Below are 17,780 nucleotides of genomic sequence, written 5' to 3' on the forward strand. Positions count from 1 at the left end.
CAACCCCCCCAGCGAGAGGCATGAGAGGGGTCAAGGGAGAGAAGCCAGCTCTTCGGTCCCTGGACTGCAGGATGAGCAGGAGACGGGACGTCAGCTCCGTCTCTAGCCTGGCCCTGCTGACAGAGACAGCAGTTACCCCAGTGGGGGCCACCTACCCTCTGGGCCCCCACTGATGCTGCCTCTCGCTGGGACAAGGGGGAGTGGAGAAGGGATGGGCGCGCCCAGCCAAGCCGTACCCAGAAGCATGCTGCTGCTTCTGCTGTTGTTACCTACCGCCACAGACCTCAAGACCACCAGACCACCTCCCATATCTCTCCACTAGCTCCTATGGCCGAGAGCCGCCACTCAGGAAGAGGGAAAGGGTGGGGGGTGACTCACGAATTTGAGCATGTTCCAGTCAAAGACATAGTCATAGGAGAAGCCCTGACGGTGGAAGAGGTTCCGGAAGAGCTGTCTCAGGTATGAGTAATCAGGCTTGTCATCGAACCGGAGAGAGCGGCAAAAGTTGAGGTACGTGGAGAATTCAGCTGGGAGACAGGGAAGGGAGACAAGAGAAGAAACAGTGAGATATCTTCTCCCAGCCAACAAAGTATTCCTGTTCTGGGGCAGAGAGAGGCTTCTGAGGCAGTGAGTTACATAACTGCCCAAACCATCTTTCCTAAAAATATTTTAATCTCTAAATCAGGGCAGGGGAGGGGTCAGGATTAAGGGCAGGGGGGAAGCTGTCCCCTGTGTACTACCCCTTTCGTTCATTCTGTATGTATCTTGTTTGTATTTAATTTTGTATGTTATCTCTGTTCCCATTAGATTGCAAGCTCCTTGGGGGCAGGGACTGTCTTTTTCGCCTGAGCACAGCACCTGGCACACAGTCTTGTTCAGTCATTTCTAGTCATGTCTGACTCTTCATGACCCCACCTGGGATTTTCTTGGCAAAGATATTGGAGTGGTTTGCCTTCTCCTTCTCTAGATCATTTTACAGATGAGGAAAATGAGGCAAACAAGGTTAAGTGACTTGCCCAGGGTCATGCAGCCAAGGAAACATCTGAAGCTGGATTTAAACTCAGGCCCTCATAGTAGGCACTTAATAAATGCTTGTTGACTACTGACTGACCGATGAACCCTGACCTGGCTATCAGCTCCCTTCAGATTTAGCCTAGATAAGAGACAGTCTTGTCAGAGCTGTGAACACTGGTCACTGTCACAGATATATCTAAAGTCACCCAGTTTGGCCTTAATGTATTTCTATTTTCTTTTCTTTTTGTTTGCCATTTTAAGTACTACTTATTTTAAATACTAAAATTAATATTTTAATATTATTTTTCAGTTCCAAATTGTCTCGCTCCCTCCAGCTCCTCCCCAACTCATTGAGAAGGCAACTTAATGTCTTTTTAAGGCCAAACGTGTGATTTCACTGGCAAAAAGAACTGCTGGGGAGGGAACCGCCTGATGCCTCTGAAGATAGCCCCTTGCTCTGCTAATTCTAGTGTTAAGAAGGTGCCTCTGTTAATGGGCTCTGAGGAGCTTAGATTCAGGACTGAAAGAGGCATTACATGGCCTCCTTCACTCTAATGCTTACATACACTGTTATATGTACTTGCTATGTCCCCCATTTGAAAGACAAAACCTCCTTCTCACCTCCCGAGAGAGGCGATAGACTCATGCTGCAGAATAAGACCGACATTTTTGGACATCACCAATGTAAAGTTCTTGTTTTTTTGTTTTTTTGTTTTTGTTTGACTAGATAGATCTGTTACAAGAGATTTGACTTTGTTTTTCATTTTCCAAGGGGGGAAGGGCGGGAGGGAGAGAAAATAGAGTTTTTTTGTTAATTAAATTTTTTTTTAAATTATGTAAGATCCTTGTGAGTAGGAATTGCCTCATTCTTTGTACTTGTATATCCAGCTCCTAGTTTAGCTCCTGATACAGAGTGGAAGCTTAATAAATCTTGATTGATTCTCCTTCACGAAGGATTTCTGAAGTCGTCAGGGCTGTCACATTTGAGCTTAGGAGCCTCTTCTGTGTCCCTGAAAGAGCTAGGGACTGCTGGCCCCTTCTTACTCACCTTGCCCACTACCCAACCATGCCAGCCACAGACTTTCCACTGTCCTCAAGCTGGTGGCCTTGGGTCACGCAGGGAGCACGAAAGTTGTCAGCACCTCGGACAGCACTATAGACGTAGTTTACCTCTATACCTGTGTTCTCTCTCTCTTTAGAATGGAAGCTGAATGCAGGGGGTGATCCACTTTCATCTTGTATCCCCAGCCCCCAGCACAGTCCGTGGCATGTAGTAGTGATTTCATTAATGCTTGTTGGTTCATTGACTGTTTGATTCCAGGCGCTAGGGCTACTTACAGGGGTATCCTTTGCAAAGGACCTCGATGGGTGTGGACATCTTCTTCTCACTAATACGTTCATACTTCTGCCTCTTGGTAGCTGCTTTGAGACCCTGCCAGGGCAGGGAGCCCAGGTTGAAATACATAAGCACGTAACCCAAACTCTCCAGGTCATCACGGCGGCTTTGCTCTGCAGGGCGACAGAGGGAAGAAGACAGTCAGAGACCAGCTCACATAGCCAGGGAGCAAAGACGGGAAACATCAGAGGCCCCAGGAAGCAGAAGCCAATGGAGCCGCCATTTTAAATCTGTCATCGCAAAGAGGCAGCATGGCTAGACTTGGGTTTGAATCTCATTTCAGATACTTCTTAGTAGCTGAGCAGAGTATCCAGGGGCAAGGTCCCAGCTTAATCTGGACACTCCCCATTCCTCTTTTTCATGCCTCCTGGAATCCTGCAATCTCAGGAGGAGGCACCTTAGAGGTCATTTAGTCCAACCTCTCAGTACATGCAGGAACCCCCTCTGCAGCCTCTCTGACTGGGTAGGGGTAGGGGAGAGTGGCACAGGTCAGCCTGCCTCTAATTCCCAGCTGGGGGCACTGTATTATGCCCACCACCAACATCAGCACTAAGCTGTGTTTGCTGAATGAATAAAGGAAGACCCAAACCCCACTTATGAAGCCCTGTATAGGTTTCAACACAGTCTGGGGCAGGGGTGATGTCATTCATTCCCGTGCCCATTACCCCACTTCAAGCCCTCATTTCCTCTTGCTTGGACTACTGTAAGAGCTAAGTGATTGCCTAATTCTCTCTCTCTCTCTCTGTCTCTCTCTCTCTCTCTCTTCCCTCTCCCTCCCTCCTTCCCTCCTTCTCTCTTCTAGTGCAATCCTTCTGATGTACAGGCCCTTCCTCACACACCCTCGCTCCAAAATTCTCTACAGTCCCCATTGCTTAATCTCACTGCCTAGGACAAAACCTAGACTTCTCAACCCGGCATTCAAGGCTCCTTCCCTAGAGTGGTCCTAATCTACCCTTCCAGTCTTAACCCATACCATCCATATCTATATTTATCTATATCTATCTATCTATGCATATATATATAGATCCATACTATATATACATACACACAAACACACACACACATATACACACACATGTTCTGTGATCCAGTTAAATTGGGCCACTCTACATTCCCTCAACAAGCCCTGCCCTTTCTAGCCTCCACATCTCTGTTCATGTCATTCTTACACTTGCCCCTACCCCTGATTTAAGTATATCAAAATTCTATATCTATCCTTCAAGGCTAAACTCAGGGGCCAGCTCCTCCAGGAAGGAGAACCCTCCTTCCCTGATCCTCATCTCCATAGCTACAAGTGATTTCTCCCTCCTTTGAATTTCCTCTCCTATGGCGAGCATCCTGTTCTGACTCATGTTGCAATTATCTGTGTACGTATTCTATACCCCACCCAGGCTGTAAGTTCTGTGAAGGGCAGGGATGCCTTTGTGCTTCCCTCAGAACCAAGTATAGGGCTATGCATGTAGTAGGCACTTAATGAATGTGTGAGAATTTGTTCAGCTTGACTCTGCATATTTATTATGAAGGTTTTGTTTTTGTTTTTTCTCTTTTTTCCCAGTTGGGGGAAAGTGAAAGGGAGAGAAAATAAAATTTTGTTAAATAAAAAAAAAAGAAATAAAAAAATTAGGATAGAGGAATGAATGATTAGCTTAGCCCAGACCTCATCTGCGTAGGCTTCGGAACAGCAAATATCAGGCCAGTAAGACCCAATGGATCTTGGGTTGGCGTCACTATTTATGGTCCAGGTTAGGAAATATGGAGGGAGGTGGACAGGTTTATTAACTAATTATTATTGACTTATTGTTAAGTTAGAATCCTAATGTGTCTAAGCTTGAAGGGGCCTTACAACAAAAAAAGAGAGAGAAATCCAGAAAGACCGATGTGGTTGCACAGGGTACTCTCTGAATTCAGATTTTACTAGACTACATGCTCTATGAACTTAGGGACTGTCTTATCTAAGCCTTCTGTTTCCCGTAGAATTTAGTGCAGTGTTCTGTCCCAAGTAGGCACACATATGTCTGTTAAATTAATCTGGTCCAATCCCCGCTTTTTACATCATCATCACCATGATCATGACTTTTATACAGCACATTAAAATTTGGCAAGGCTTTACATACATGATCTTGCTTTAGCTTCATAGTAACCCTGTGAGATAGGTTGTTATCCCCTTTTCACAGATGAACAGACTGAGAAGTAAAAGGATTTGCCCCAAAGTCCCACAGCTGAGTTAGCCCCAGGGCTGGATCTAGGGTCCAGCTCCCCCAACACCTCCTCAAGCCTTCCTTCCATCCCTTTTGGCTGCTTCCTCTGGTTGGGAGATGGATGGCCCACCAGAGATAGAATGTAAACACACCCATAAACCCGAAGTGCATCGCGTATTATTACAGGATCACAGTGGGGAAGGAGATCAGGTGGTCTGGGCTTCCCTCTTCTATGTCCTGAAAGAGCTAGGGGCTGCTGGCCCCTTCTTAGTCCCCTTGCCCATTACCCAACCATGCCAGCCACAGACCTTCCACTGTCCTCAACCTGGTGGCCTTGTAATGACCTAATGCAAACTCCTAGTGCTTAGCATAGAGCCTGGCACACAGTAAGCACTGAATGAACTTCAATCACTTCATGTGGGTTATTTTTGTCTTTGTATCCCCAATTCCTAATATAATGCACACAGTAAGTGCTTAATAAATGCTTGTGGCTGGACTGATTTAAGCAAGGGTCTGAAGGACCACTTGTCAAAAGGTGATGCCAATTCAGAAGATGGCTGGGTTGGGAGAGATGGGGTCTGGGTCAGAATCCCAGCTCAGCTACTTACTACCTGCATGACCTTGGGTAAGTCATTCTCCTGCTTGGGCCTCAGTTTCCTCATCTGTAAAATAGGAGCATGGACAGCCTAAATGTCCTCTAGCGGCCCTTCCAGCTCTAGTTATCTATGAACCTGAGATTCTGTATATCCATGATTTATCATTTGACATGCCCACAAGTCCCAAGTGGCACCTCAAACTCATCTTTTTCAAATATAAATCTATTGCCATATAGGTTGGAAAAGTTAGCAGATTATTGAAGCTCTTAAATGCCAGTCAAAGCAGTCTGAACTTTACTTAAAAGGTAGCAGAGAGCCATAGAAGACTTTTGAGCAGAGGAGTGACCCAACTATTTCTTCGCATAAGGTAAGTCCATATAGCGGTGAGAGAAAGAATGGGTTGGAGAAGAGAGAATAGGGGAGGTGCAAAGTCCCATTGGAAGGACGCCATTGTAACAGTCTGGACAGATGGTCCTGAGGGTTTCTGTGACACAGCAGCCCTCCCTGCTCAGCCCAGGCCATAGTGAGGTCTCCCCTCCCCAGAGTTCCTCCATTCATCAACAGTCTGGACCACAGCTCTTTGGGTGCCCAATTATGCTGCCTTGTACTATTCTTTAACGGTACATTAATAGTAGCATCACGTAAGAGTGTGTTTACACATGAGTGTAATTGTTCTGCAGGATTCTTGAGGACAGAGCAAATAGTAGGTGCTCAGTCACCTTCACTGGCCTCCATCCATCTTGCCAGCTCAACCTCCCACGACCCCAACATTCCCTTGCTCAAAGACCCCCAATGACTCCTTGTGAACTACAGAATCAAGTCCAAACTCTTCACCTCATGAAACTTTTCTCGCTGACCTGGTATTCAAGGCCCTCCAGAAATGGGGCTCCAAACTGATTTTCCAACATTCGCCACGCCTGGAATCAGGAAGACTCATTTTCATGAGTTCAAATGTGGCCCTTAGACACTCACTAGTTGACACTTAACCCTGTTTGCCTCAACTTCCTCATCTGTAAAATGGGCTGGATAAAGAAATAGCAAACCATGCCAGTATCTTTCCCAAGAAAAGCCCAAATGGGGCCACAAAGAGTCAGACACACCTGAAATGACTGGACAGCAACAGTCTGCAATGTAATACAGACTTCCACTCACATGGAATAACTTACTATCCCCTGAAAATGTCCAAACTTTTCCAGCCGCCATATCTTTGCTCGTGCTGTTCTCTATGCATGGAAAATCTCCCCTACCCTCCCGTATCATTACCATCCCACCTATTGTTCTGGGTCAAGCTCAAATACCACCAGCTTACAAAGCCTTCCTCGATTTCTGGCAGCTAAAAATGAGCTCTTCTTTACCTGAACTTAGCACGCTTCCTTGCCCCACAGTATGTCTTTAGCAGGTGGTGATTCACACTGTGGGCATCTGGGTCTTTCCTCCCTACTCTGATATTGCAAATCCCTTAAGGTCAGGGCTGGAGGCTAACATTCCAACACAGAGGAGTTATTGCTTTGTTTTAAAACAAATGCTTGTTTAATAGAAATGACAGGCATTTGCAGAACAACAGCTAACATTCTGGCTGTGCTTCAAGGATTGCAAAGCACCCTATGGGCTCCCTTGAGCCCCGAACAGTTTGGATCCTGTCCATTATCCCACTTTTACAGATGAGGAAACTGGAGCTAAGAGAGGTGATTTGGCTCTGGCCACATGCTACGAAGTGTTTGAAGCTGAATTTGAATCTGGGTCTTTCTAACTACACGTCCTATTCTCTGTCCACCATGACAGCTAGGTGAATGAATGAAGAGTCAATATACACTCAAGAAGTTATATTAGTTGGGGAAGAAAAATAAAAAGATTAATGGGGCTTGGGAGAAAGATTTGGATTACGATCTATAATTTCTATAATTTAAATCTATAATTTAGGACCCTAAATCCAGGATATAGACTAGATCCCTAGGTTTAGGGAAGGGAAAACCCATTTATATAGCCCCTATTATGTGCCAGGCACTGTGCTAAGTGCTCTGCAAATATCTCATTTCATCCTTACAAAAACCCCTTGAGGGAGATTCTGTTTTAATCCCCATTTTATAGTTGAGAAAACTGAGGCCAATAGAGGTTAAGTGACTTGCCATAGATCATAATAGATGTCTGAGGCCAAATTTGAACTCAGGTCTTCTTGACTCCAGACCTGGAGCTCTAACCATTGCATCACCAGCTGCCTCAGAGGAGACTGAGACACAGAGAGGCAATGTGGCTTGTCCAAAGTCACACAGGCAGCACAAGGCAGAGCCAAGCCCTCTGTCTTCCATTCCAGTGCTCCCTCCTCTCCACTCTGCAGCTCTTGTGATGTAGAAAGAGCACAAGCCCCATCATTAAAAGACCCTGCTTATCTCCCAGCTGTATGACCCTGGGCAGCTCCCTTCTCATCTTTCTTGTGTTGAGCACAGGCATAAGTGGTGGGGGGGCAGATGCCTCAGCTATAAAACAAGGCAGTGGGTTTGATGACCTTTGAAGCCCCTCCCCTCTCTGAATCTGACTCCAATGACCTTGGGCAGATCACTGGACCTGTCTGAGCCTCAGTTTCTTCCTCTGTGAAGTGACCAGATGATCTCTGAGGACCCTTCTAGACTTAGAGCCAGAATCCTATGATCTGTGATACTGGGCAAGTGACCCTAGTCACAAAGAGATCGGACTCTGAGGTCCTTGCCTAGGCTCCCATGAAGAGACATCTCTTGGCACAGGAAGAGAGGAGCCCTGAGCTGTGTCAGAGGAGGAAAAGCCTACGCCAACAAAGGTACAGATGCCTGTGGACTTGCATGAAGTATTATTTAATGACAATAATGGAGGAGAGGAGAATCTGAATCCATTCCAACGGTTTCCTCCAGCTCCATTAGCAAGGTAGGTTCATAACTTGACTTTTCCCACAATAGAAAGGTGGATACCAACCTATGGGTACCAAGAATTCTTCCCCTCCTGCTCTGGTTCAAGCCTGATCCCCAGAACTCTCCCTCCTCTGCTTTTCTCCTCACCCCCAACACTCACAGTCTAGCTCAAGTCCACACTGGTTTCTACTCTGAGGGGTTCAAGTGCTCATCTCATCCCCCTCCTTACTTCTCGGCCCTGCCAATGACTTCCTGTGACTTTAGACAGGTCATTTCCGCTCTCTGGGCCTCAGTTTTCTCATCGGTCAAACTGAGCTAGTTAACTCCTAGGACTAGAAAGAAGGTGCTCTGGGGCAGGGAAGGACCTGCCCTGTGCTTTTGCTTAAATCCCTTCTGTAGGCCTAGCCGAGGATCCTGTACTCATGGGGGTCATCGTCCTAGACCTTAGAGATCAGCCAGTTGGAGCCTAGGATTCAAGAGTTGGAAAGGGCTTTGTGCACCGTCTAATCCCTATAACATGAAAAAGATCCTCATTGTAACATACCTGTCATGTAACACCCTCATTTTACAGACAAGGAAACTGAGGCCCAGTAGCATTCAAATATGTGACTGGAATGTGAAGAATACAATACATTTTGATAAATAGAAGCTATTTTAAATGTTCCCAAGAAATTTCTTATTTCAAGCAACCTTGCAATGAGTCTTAAGGCAAAAGGAAGAATCCCTTCCTGATGACTTCGTCCTCTCCATTTTTAGTTCGAGTTTGCTCAAAGAGACATCTAGTTATAGAGACCCTGCAAATAGTGGGAGAGAGGCGGCAGACTGTACTGGAGTGTGCTGGACTTGGAATCAGGAGGGACCCAGGTTCAAAGCCAGCCTCCGACATTCACTAGTTGTGTGATCATGGGTCGGTCATTTAACCTCTGAGTTTCTTCATCTATAAATTGGGGAAATGATACTTGTGCTTAAGGCTCAAATAAAACAACATTTAAAGCATTTTGCCAATTTCAAAACACAATATTTCTTTCATTTTCATCTTTTCCAATAGATTTCAGATGGAAGCAGGCTTGGAACAAGTGAATCCTACTGCTATTCTCTCTCTCTCTTTTTTTTTTTTTGGTTAGGCAATGGGGTTAAATGACTTGTCCAGGGTCACACAGCTAGTAAGTGTTTTGTGTCTGAGGCTGGATTTGAATGCAGGTCCTCCTGACTCCAGGGCCAGTGCTCTATCCACTGTACCACCTAGCTGCCCCTGCTACTCTTTTAAATTTAATGTTCTGTGGACTGTTGCAAAGGTAGATAAAATGACTCTTTTTTATGACTGACTAAGAATACTGGGACATAAGCTGCTTCACTCTAGGGTCGTTTAAAGCAGCCTCAGGACAACTCCAGTAGCAGATAGGATGATAAGGACGACATATATCTCATACTAACTACCACTGCTGTTGTTAGTGCTATAAATGGTACCACTATGATGGGGGCTCAAGTCCACAGCTCCAGCTTAGAGTCCACGTGGACCCAAGAGGACCACCCAGTTCAGGTCACTCACCGATGCCCAAATGGGTGTTGATGGAAGCGTAGCGGGCAGTGCCAGTCAGATTTTTGTTTTCCCGGTAGGGGATGTGCTGGTGGGTGCGAGCGTCCCGGTATTTCTTGGCCAGGCCAAAATCGATGATGTACACCAGGTTTCCCTTCTTGCCCAGGCCCATGAGGAAGTTGTCAGGTTTCACATCCCGGTGGATGAAGTTCTTGGAGTGGATGTACTCAATGCGGCTGATCTGGGGAGGGAAGGAGAGAAGGGTGGTAACTGTGAGTGCTCAATTCCAAGGAGTTGGGGGAGGGCAAGAAAATGGCACCAATTGATATAAGACCAGGTCAGGGAAAGATCTGCCCCCACCATCGCTCTCCCCTCCTCTCATAGCGATTGTCATGGAATGCCTCCAGTAACTCTACTCTGTCCTCTGAAAGGCCATATACTGTCCTGCCTCTGGGTCCTAGCTCAGGCTGACTCTATACCTGGAATGTCCTCTTTTCCTTTCTTTGTCAGCTGAACTCCTACTCAGTCAACTCATCCAACTCAGATGCTAATTCCTCCAGGAAGCTCTCTACATTCGCTTTTGCTGCTAACAATCTTCTCAGACCTCACAAAGTTTTTTTTAAAAAAATGAAATAGACCCTGCCCTCAAGGAGCTTACACTCTGTTGGAGGAGGAGACAACAGTACACACACATTAGGAAATACTACATACACTTTGTCTAGCACTGTGTGCACCATGGCACTCCCTATCTGCCTCTTTAAGCTCTGCAAAGTGATTTACATGGGAGGACTGGGGTGTTGTTCAGTTATTTCAGTCATGTCTGACTCTTTGGGACCCCACTTGGGGTTTTCTTGGCAGAAATACTAGACTGGTTTTCCCATTTCCTTCTCCAGCTCATTTTACAGATGAGGAAACTGAAGTAAACAGGGTGAAGTGACTTGCCCAGGGTCACACTGCCAATAAGTGTCTGAGGATGGATTTGAACTCAGGTCCCCCTGATTCTCGGTGGTATCTCCATTTCAAAAATAAGGAAACCTTTGGGCTGTATTCCAAAGAGATCATACAAATGGGAAATGTACAAAAACATTTATAGCAGCTCTTTTTGTGGTGGCAAAGAATTGGAAATTGAAGGGATGCCCATCCATTGGGGAATGGCTGAACAAGTTGTGGTACATGAATGTAATGGAATACTATGGTGCTATAAGAAATGATGAACAGGCTGACTTCAGAAAAACCTGGAAAGATTTTATGGACTGATGCTGAGTGAAGTGAGCAGAACCAGGAGAACGTTGTACACAGTAATAGCCACATTGTCCGATGACTAACGTTAATAGACTTAGCTCTTTTCAGCAGTGCAAAGATCTAAGACATCTCCAAAGGTCTCATGATGGAAAATGCTATCCACATCCAGAGAAAGAACCATGGAGTTTGAATCCAGATCAAAGCATACTGTTTGCTACTTTTTTTCTTCTGTTTTGTTTTGTTTCTTCTTGTTGGTTTCTCCTATTGGTTCTAATTCTTACTTACGACATCACTAATGTGAAAATATGTTTAATAGGAATATATATGTAGAGCCTATATCAGATTGCACCTCGTGTAGGGAGGGAGGTGGGGAGGAAGGGGGAGAAAAGTTTAAAGCTCAAAAGCTTATGGAAGTGATTATTGATAAATAAAAATAAATTAATAAAAAATATAATTGGGAAATGTTTAGCAAAATAAATAAAAATATAACATTTAAAAAAAAAAAGAAAATGGAAACCAAGGCCCAGAGAGCGGAAGTCATCTGCCCAAGATGGCACTCTTTGGAAAGTAGAAGATCAGAGATTCCTTCCTAGGTCCTCTGGCTTGTTCTGTGTTATCTCCCTCTCTGTAAGATAAAGAGCCCTAGACTAGGGGTCAGAAAACAGTGGTTCTGGGCTCTGGGCTCTGCCAATTGTTGGCTGGATGCCCTTAGTCACTTCCCTCTCTGGAGGCATCAGGCTACCCACATGCATGCCCCTTGCACCCCCTACTTTTTTTTTTTTGGGCAATTGGGGTTAAGTGACTTGCCTAGGGTCACACAGCTAGTTAAGTGTCAAGTGTTTGGTCTGAGGTCGGATTTGAACTCAGGTCCTCCTGACTTCAGGGCCAGTGCTCTATCCACTGTGACACCTAGCTGCCCCCCACCCCCTCCTTTTACCCCAAACCTTGCTTCCCCTGAGGACATCACATCCCAGCAACCCTCCCCATGGGAGGCTACTTCTTCTCCCTCAATGGACTCCCCACAAACACTCCAGAACATTTGCCTTCCATCATTACTCAACAAACTTTCCTCTTTCAAAAGCATGAGATCATAGGACCAGTGATCTAGGGCTGGAAGGCTCCTCAGAGGCCATCTGGTCCAGCCTTTTCCTTTTACAGAAGAGGAAACTGAGGCCCTACAAGGTTAAAAGATTTGCCCAGGGGCAGCGAGGTGGCACAATGGATAGAGCACCGGCCCTGGCGTCAGGAGGACCTGAGTTCAGATCTGGCCTCAGACACACAACACTCACTAGCTGCGTGACCCTGGGCAAGTCACTCAACCCTGACTGCCTCACTGGGAAAAAAAAAGAGAGAGAGAGAGAGAGAGAGAGAGAGAGAGAGAGAGAGAGAGAGAGAGAGAAGATTGAGATTTGCCCACAATTACACATGTATGAAATCACAGAGCTGGGAGAATCCCCAGAGGCCATCTGGTCCAGAGATGAGGAAATTGTAGACATCTTAAACTCAACATGCCTGAAAGGGAACTCATTATCTTTCCCCTTTGATACTCTCTCCAGGGATATGACTGGCTTAATTAAGGTCACACAGAGAGTAAGCATCTAGGCGGGATCGGAATCCAGGTCCTATAAGATCAGCTTGGGTCCTCTCTCCATCTTGGCTTTTGGCTTCTACTGACCTTTGGGTCATTCTCCCAACTAATTCCAACTAGTTCACAGTCTTCTCCACATAATCCCCTGCCACTATGCGTGGAGATGTCAACATTTGTGTTGACAAGCCCTCTGACATTCTGTCCCCAACAACCTGTTCCATCATACTCCATCTAAGTTTGCTGAGAGTCCTTGGAGAAGTCTGCAAAATAGGACTTATCTGATGCACTTCCTCATCCGGGTTGTTATTTAAATCAGTCATGTTCCTTTTCTGTCCCCTCTGCCCCCTACTTTTTTACATTGAACCTGGGATTTCATTGGTACGGGGAGTTCCTAGTAAGGAAATTGTCTCTACCCATACAGATTAGGACCTGCTCAGGAGAGCTTCCTGGAGGATTGTTGAGTAATTTGCCCAGGGTCACACAGCCGGGATGTTTCAGAGGCAAGACTTGAACCTGGGTCTTTCTGCTCTGGGGTCAGCTCTCTACCACCCCAAGCTACGGGGCCTCTCATTCTATCTTTATCCCCTTTGCATCTCGTTCCCCACAGCGACTGCTCCAAAGCCAGGCTGCCAACACACCCACACACCATCTCACTCCACTGAGGGTAATGGAGAACATCCAGTAGGATTTTCCTCCTCTGTCCCTCAGATGGCATCAGCAGCCTCTTTCCTCCTGGATGCCAGTCACCAGAGATGGGTTTTTCCCATTACCCACTAGATCTCACCCTTTATTTCCCATCTTGTCCCCAATTCCCTCCCGCCCTTCCCAGATCAGTCACCACTGCCTTTCTCTCATGCCTCTTCACTCCCTCCCTTGCCACTGGCTCTTTCCTATCTACCTACAAACACACCCAGATCTTACTAATCCTTTAAAAAAAAAAGCTTCCTTTGGCCTTTATATGTCAGCTAGCTACCATTCTGTCTTCTTTCCTCTCCACCACTCCTAGCTTCTCAAAAATTTGCAATCTGTTTCATCACTCTGTGTCAATCCCTTGACATCCGATTTTTATTCTCCATTCACTAGAGAAACCCATGCGAAGTCATGAACAGGTTCATGAATGATAGCACGGCACGTTGGGAAACCTACCAGATTTGGAGACAGAGGACCTGGGATCAAATTCCAGGTAGCTGTGTGGCTTTGGGCAAGTCACAACTTTTCTGAGTCCCACTTCCTGGACTCTACAATGAGAGGGGTCTAGACTAGATGCCTGGCCTCACAAGATGAGGTGGCCTGACTCTTTACCAGGGCTAACCCCTCTGCCTGCTCATTCTGTCCCTTCTCCTCCAACAGATCGGCCCCACCCTATCATCCCTCTTTTTCACCTTCATCCCCTCCCTGTCTACTGGCTCATTCCCTACTGCCTACAAACATGCCCATGTCTCCCTGATACTGAAAAAAAAAAACCCTCATTTGATTCTTCCAACCCCACTATCATCTTACATGGGGAAGGCTTCCTGTAGACGGTGGGATTTTAGTTAGGACTTAAAGGAAGCTCAGTAGTCAGAGCGTTCCAGGCACGGTGGATGGCCCAGAGAAAACGCCCAAAGCCGAGAGATGGAGCGTCTTGCTTGTTTGCGGACCAGCCAGGACGCCAGGGTCACTGGGCCAGAGTACGTGTGGGGAGTGAGGTAGGAAGACTGAAGAGGGAGGAGGGCACAGGAGTCCGCTATGCCAACTCCAAGCCAATGATTTAGGAGATGACAACAAACGTGAGGAGGAAGGGGGATGGGGTTTCAGCAGAGACCCGAACTCACCATCTGGTCGGCCAAGAGAAGGACGGTCTTGAGGCTGAACTTGCGGGAGCAGAAATTGAAAAGGTCTTCCAGGCTGGGGCCCAGCAGCTCCATCACCATGACATTGTAGTCCCCCTCCGCGCCGCACCACTTGATAGAGGGGATCCCCACTGTGAGGGGCAGAGGGGAAAGAGCATCACTCCAAGGTCCCTGCCGATGGGAGCCCCGACTCTCCCCACCAAGCGCAGAGGAGTCCCAAGCCCTGAGACACAGACCTGGAGATCCCCTTTATCAAGGCCTTCTAGACGTACACAGAAGGAGTGCAGAGGAGCCGGCACCTCGCCCAAGGTCACACGAGGGCCAGGTCTCCCCTTCACTGTGGCGCCTCCACCACCTTCAGCAGAGGCCATGTACCCGCTCCGGGGCCCACTCACCTCCTCCCTGCATCATCTTGTAGAACTTGCTTTCAATGTGCAGCTGGGGGTGCTTCGTTTTCACACATTCCAGCTTAATGGCCACCTCCTCCCCGGAAGCAATGTTGGCACCTGAGGAGGCAAGCAAGGTGGGCTATGGTCAGAAGGACAGGATGGGACCGCGGCTTTGGAACATAAGTGGGAGGGAGCCTAGAACAGGGAATGGCAGAGCTGGGAGGAGCCTTCAACAGATGATGTCAGAGCTAGTAGAGGCCTTAGAACAGGGAATGTCCTAGCTGGGAGGGGCCTTAGAACAGAAAATGTCAGAGCTGGAAAGGACCCTAGAACAGGGAATGCCAGAGATGGGAAGGAACCTTAGAACAGAAAACATCAGAGCTGGGAGGGGCCTTAAACAGATGATGTCAGAGCTGGGAGAGGCCTTAGAACAAGGAATGTCAAAGCTGGGAGGGGCCTTAAACAGATAATGTCAGAGCTGGGAAGGGCCTTAGAACAAGGAATGTCAGAGCATAGAATGTTAGAGCTGGAAAGGGATTCCAGGGAGCATCGGGTCCAAAGCAGTCATTTTTACTGAGGTGAAGGGACTTATGGGGACATTTCTGTAGCATTTTAAGGATTGGAAATATTATGTTATTTGATACTCACAATAATCCTGGGAGGTGCAGTATCTTGCCCAGAGCCGCACAGTGCCTGAGGCTGGATTTGAACTCAGGCCTTCCCAGCTCTAGGTCCAGAACTCTAATGCTCCCCATCATCTAAGCTGCCCAAGGTTATATAGCTGGCATGAGCCAGTATTGGAACCCAGGTCCTCTGACTTCAGAAATCTAGAGTGCTTCCACCCTGTCACCTCTGTTGTCTTTCTCTCTCCAACCCCTCCTTCACACCCATTGCCAGCCGGTGGTACCATGGTGCACCAAGCACTGGGCCTGGAGTCAAGAAGACCTGAGTTCAAATGCAGGCTCAGACAGACTAGTCACAAAGCATCATCTCCCTACCTAGCTGTAAGCACCATGACGGAAGGGGTTCCATTTCATCTAAACAATCGTAGCTCGCCCTGCACTGCTTTACAGAGAATCACGCGGGCAAAGCAAACTAAAAGACACCATACAGGAGAGGGAAAAAGAAGACGTACCGGGGCAGGTAGCGCGATCTGGGGATGCCCCGTGGATGGCCCGCGTGCGCCACTGGGACCCACAGGATGACAAAGAACTCAAGGAAGGCCCAGCACACTGGGTGGGCCTTCTGGGGCCTCACGGATGAAATCCCAGACCCACTGGAGCACTTGAGTACCTCTGCCAGTCTAACCCAGTGCTTGGCACACAGGAGGTGCTTAATAAATGCTTGCAAGATGACTGGCTAGGGAATGTTAAATGGGGTCTAACTTTCCAGCTTTGTCCTCATTTGCTGCCCACCCAAGTTTATGTCACCTATTTGTTCAGGAGCCACGAACTGAACGCTACCCCACACACTTCCATGATAACACAAGGGGGTGAGACCCCAGCCACCAAAGCCAAAGGAACCACTCCCTCTTCCTCCCATTCAGCCTTGGCCTCTCTTTCTATCATCTCTCCAGGTATCTGTTCAATCACACTTACCTCCATCACACCTACTGCCCATCACCAAAGGGTGGTTGGTCCATTTCCACCAAACCACTCATTGCCACTCATTCATTCACTCATCAAACGTTTATTAAGCACTTACTAGGCTCTGAGAACTCTCCCAAATGTCCTAGGGGTAAGACCATTCCCATCCACATGTAGCTGATCCCACAATGAGGAAGAGTGAAAGGTAGTCTTCCCAGAGTGGCCAGAACATTGGACATGGAGTCCAAGGGTAGGATTCAAATTCTGGCTCTGCTTCTTACTGTCTGCATGGTCTGGGGCTAGTCATTTGGCCTTGGTACCTTCACTTCTTCCTCCGTAAAATGAGGACTCGTGAGGTCTGTGAGCTTTAGAAGGAAGGTGACCCTAATCCAAAGGGCTTAGCCTCCATCTGCTGGCTGTGAAGCAGCTTCAGCTCCAGCAGACAACCGCAAACAAGGCTCTTCCTCATAGAGAAGACATCCCTGGGGTGGAAAGTATGACCTGTGTCCTCTCCCACCTGAATCCAACTCCCAAAGCCTCATCCGGAGTCTTAGCGGCTACCTCTCAACAAAGGCCCAGCCCTAAGCCAGGGCTTGGGAAGCACCAAGCTTCCTGGGGACCTCGGGCTGGGTGTTGGATCGCAGAGGCAGATTTCAGTCCAATGTTTGGAAACTCTTCCTGAGAGTGAGAGCCATCCCAAAGTGCAGTGGGATACCCTGGGAGGTGACCCCCACCCCCACCCCAGGTCTTTAAACAGAGGCCTGGATGGCCCCAGAGGTTCTTTCAAATTCTGCAATTCTCTGGCTCCTTGGAGCAGATCCATGGGACCTCGCCTTTGAGCCTCAGGCTTTCTCCTACGCACATTTCTCAGACTTACTGCTATCTCATTCCTGACTTTCCCACCTTGGTCCCTGAACCTTGTTTCCCTAGGGTCAGAGACTGTCTACCCTTGATCCCAGATTACCCATCTGCCTTCGGCCCTCCTTGCTGCCACTAACTCTTGGTCCTTAATTCCGGCACCAATGCGTCCTTGCCCTCTCTGCTCCCATACATTGCAGGACATGGTAGTGTGCCATCTCTAGGGTTTAGGACCACACACAGCTAAAACATAAAGAAAAAGCTTGTGGTAAAGCAAGAATACCTCCAGAAGAGAGAGATGAGGGAGTGTACCTTCTCTCCTTTGTGGAGGGAGGAGGCAACGTGCACTGTCAGATGTGATTGCTGTGTCAGTTCCCCCATCCTGCTTTTAAATGTTCATTATCTGTCTATCCATCTATCCATCTATCTGTCTATCTATCCATCTATCTATCCATCCATCTATCCATCTATCATCTATCTATCCATTATCTATCTATCCATCCATCTATCCATCTATCCATCCATCTGTCCGTCCATCCATCTATCTATCCATCCATCATCTATCTATCCATCCATCCATCATCTATCTATCCACCATCTATCTATCCATTCATCTATCTATCTATCCATTCATCTATCTATCATCCATCATCTATCTATCCATT

The 17,780-nt window shown here is 47.3% G+C and overlaps 1 protein-coding gene across 8 annotated transcripts in view; it reads right to left on the bottom strand.

The window, feature by feature from the left end:
• The window catches only part of CSNK1E (casein kinase 1 epsilon), a 63,672-nt gene that overhangs the window by 11,942 nt on the left and 33,950 nt on the right, over positions 1-17,780 (bottom strand). For all 8 annotated transcript variants that reach the window (XM_020982598.2, XM_020982599.2, XM_020982603.2 and 5 more), the window contains 5 exons: positions 14,678-14,788; positions 14,265-14,413; positions 9,633-9,861; positions 2,353-2,523; positions 379-527 (listed from right to left, as the gene is read on the bottom strand). In XM_020982598.2, the coding sequence (XP_020838257.1) occupies positions 379-527; positions 2,353-2,523; positions 9,633-9,861; positions 14,265-14,413; positions 14,678-14,788 (809 nt within the window). The remainder of the gene's footprint in view (positions 1-378; positions 528-2,352; positions 2,524-9,632; positions 9,862-14,264; positions 14,414-14,677; positions 14,789-17,780) is intronic.

This window comes from Phascolarctos cinereus, unplaced genomic scaffold (assembly GCF_003287225.1).
Source record: "Phascolarctos cinereus isolate Bilbo 61053 unplaced genomic scaffold, phaCin_HiC Scaffold_1;HRSCAF=81, whole genome shotgun sequence".
Taxonomy (NCBI): domain Eukaryota; kingdom Metazoa; phylum Chordata; class Mammalia; order Diprotodontia; family Phascolarctidae; genus Phascolarctos; species Phascolarctos cinereus.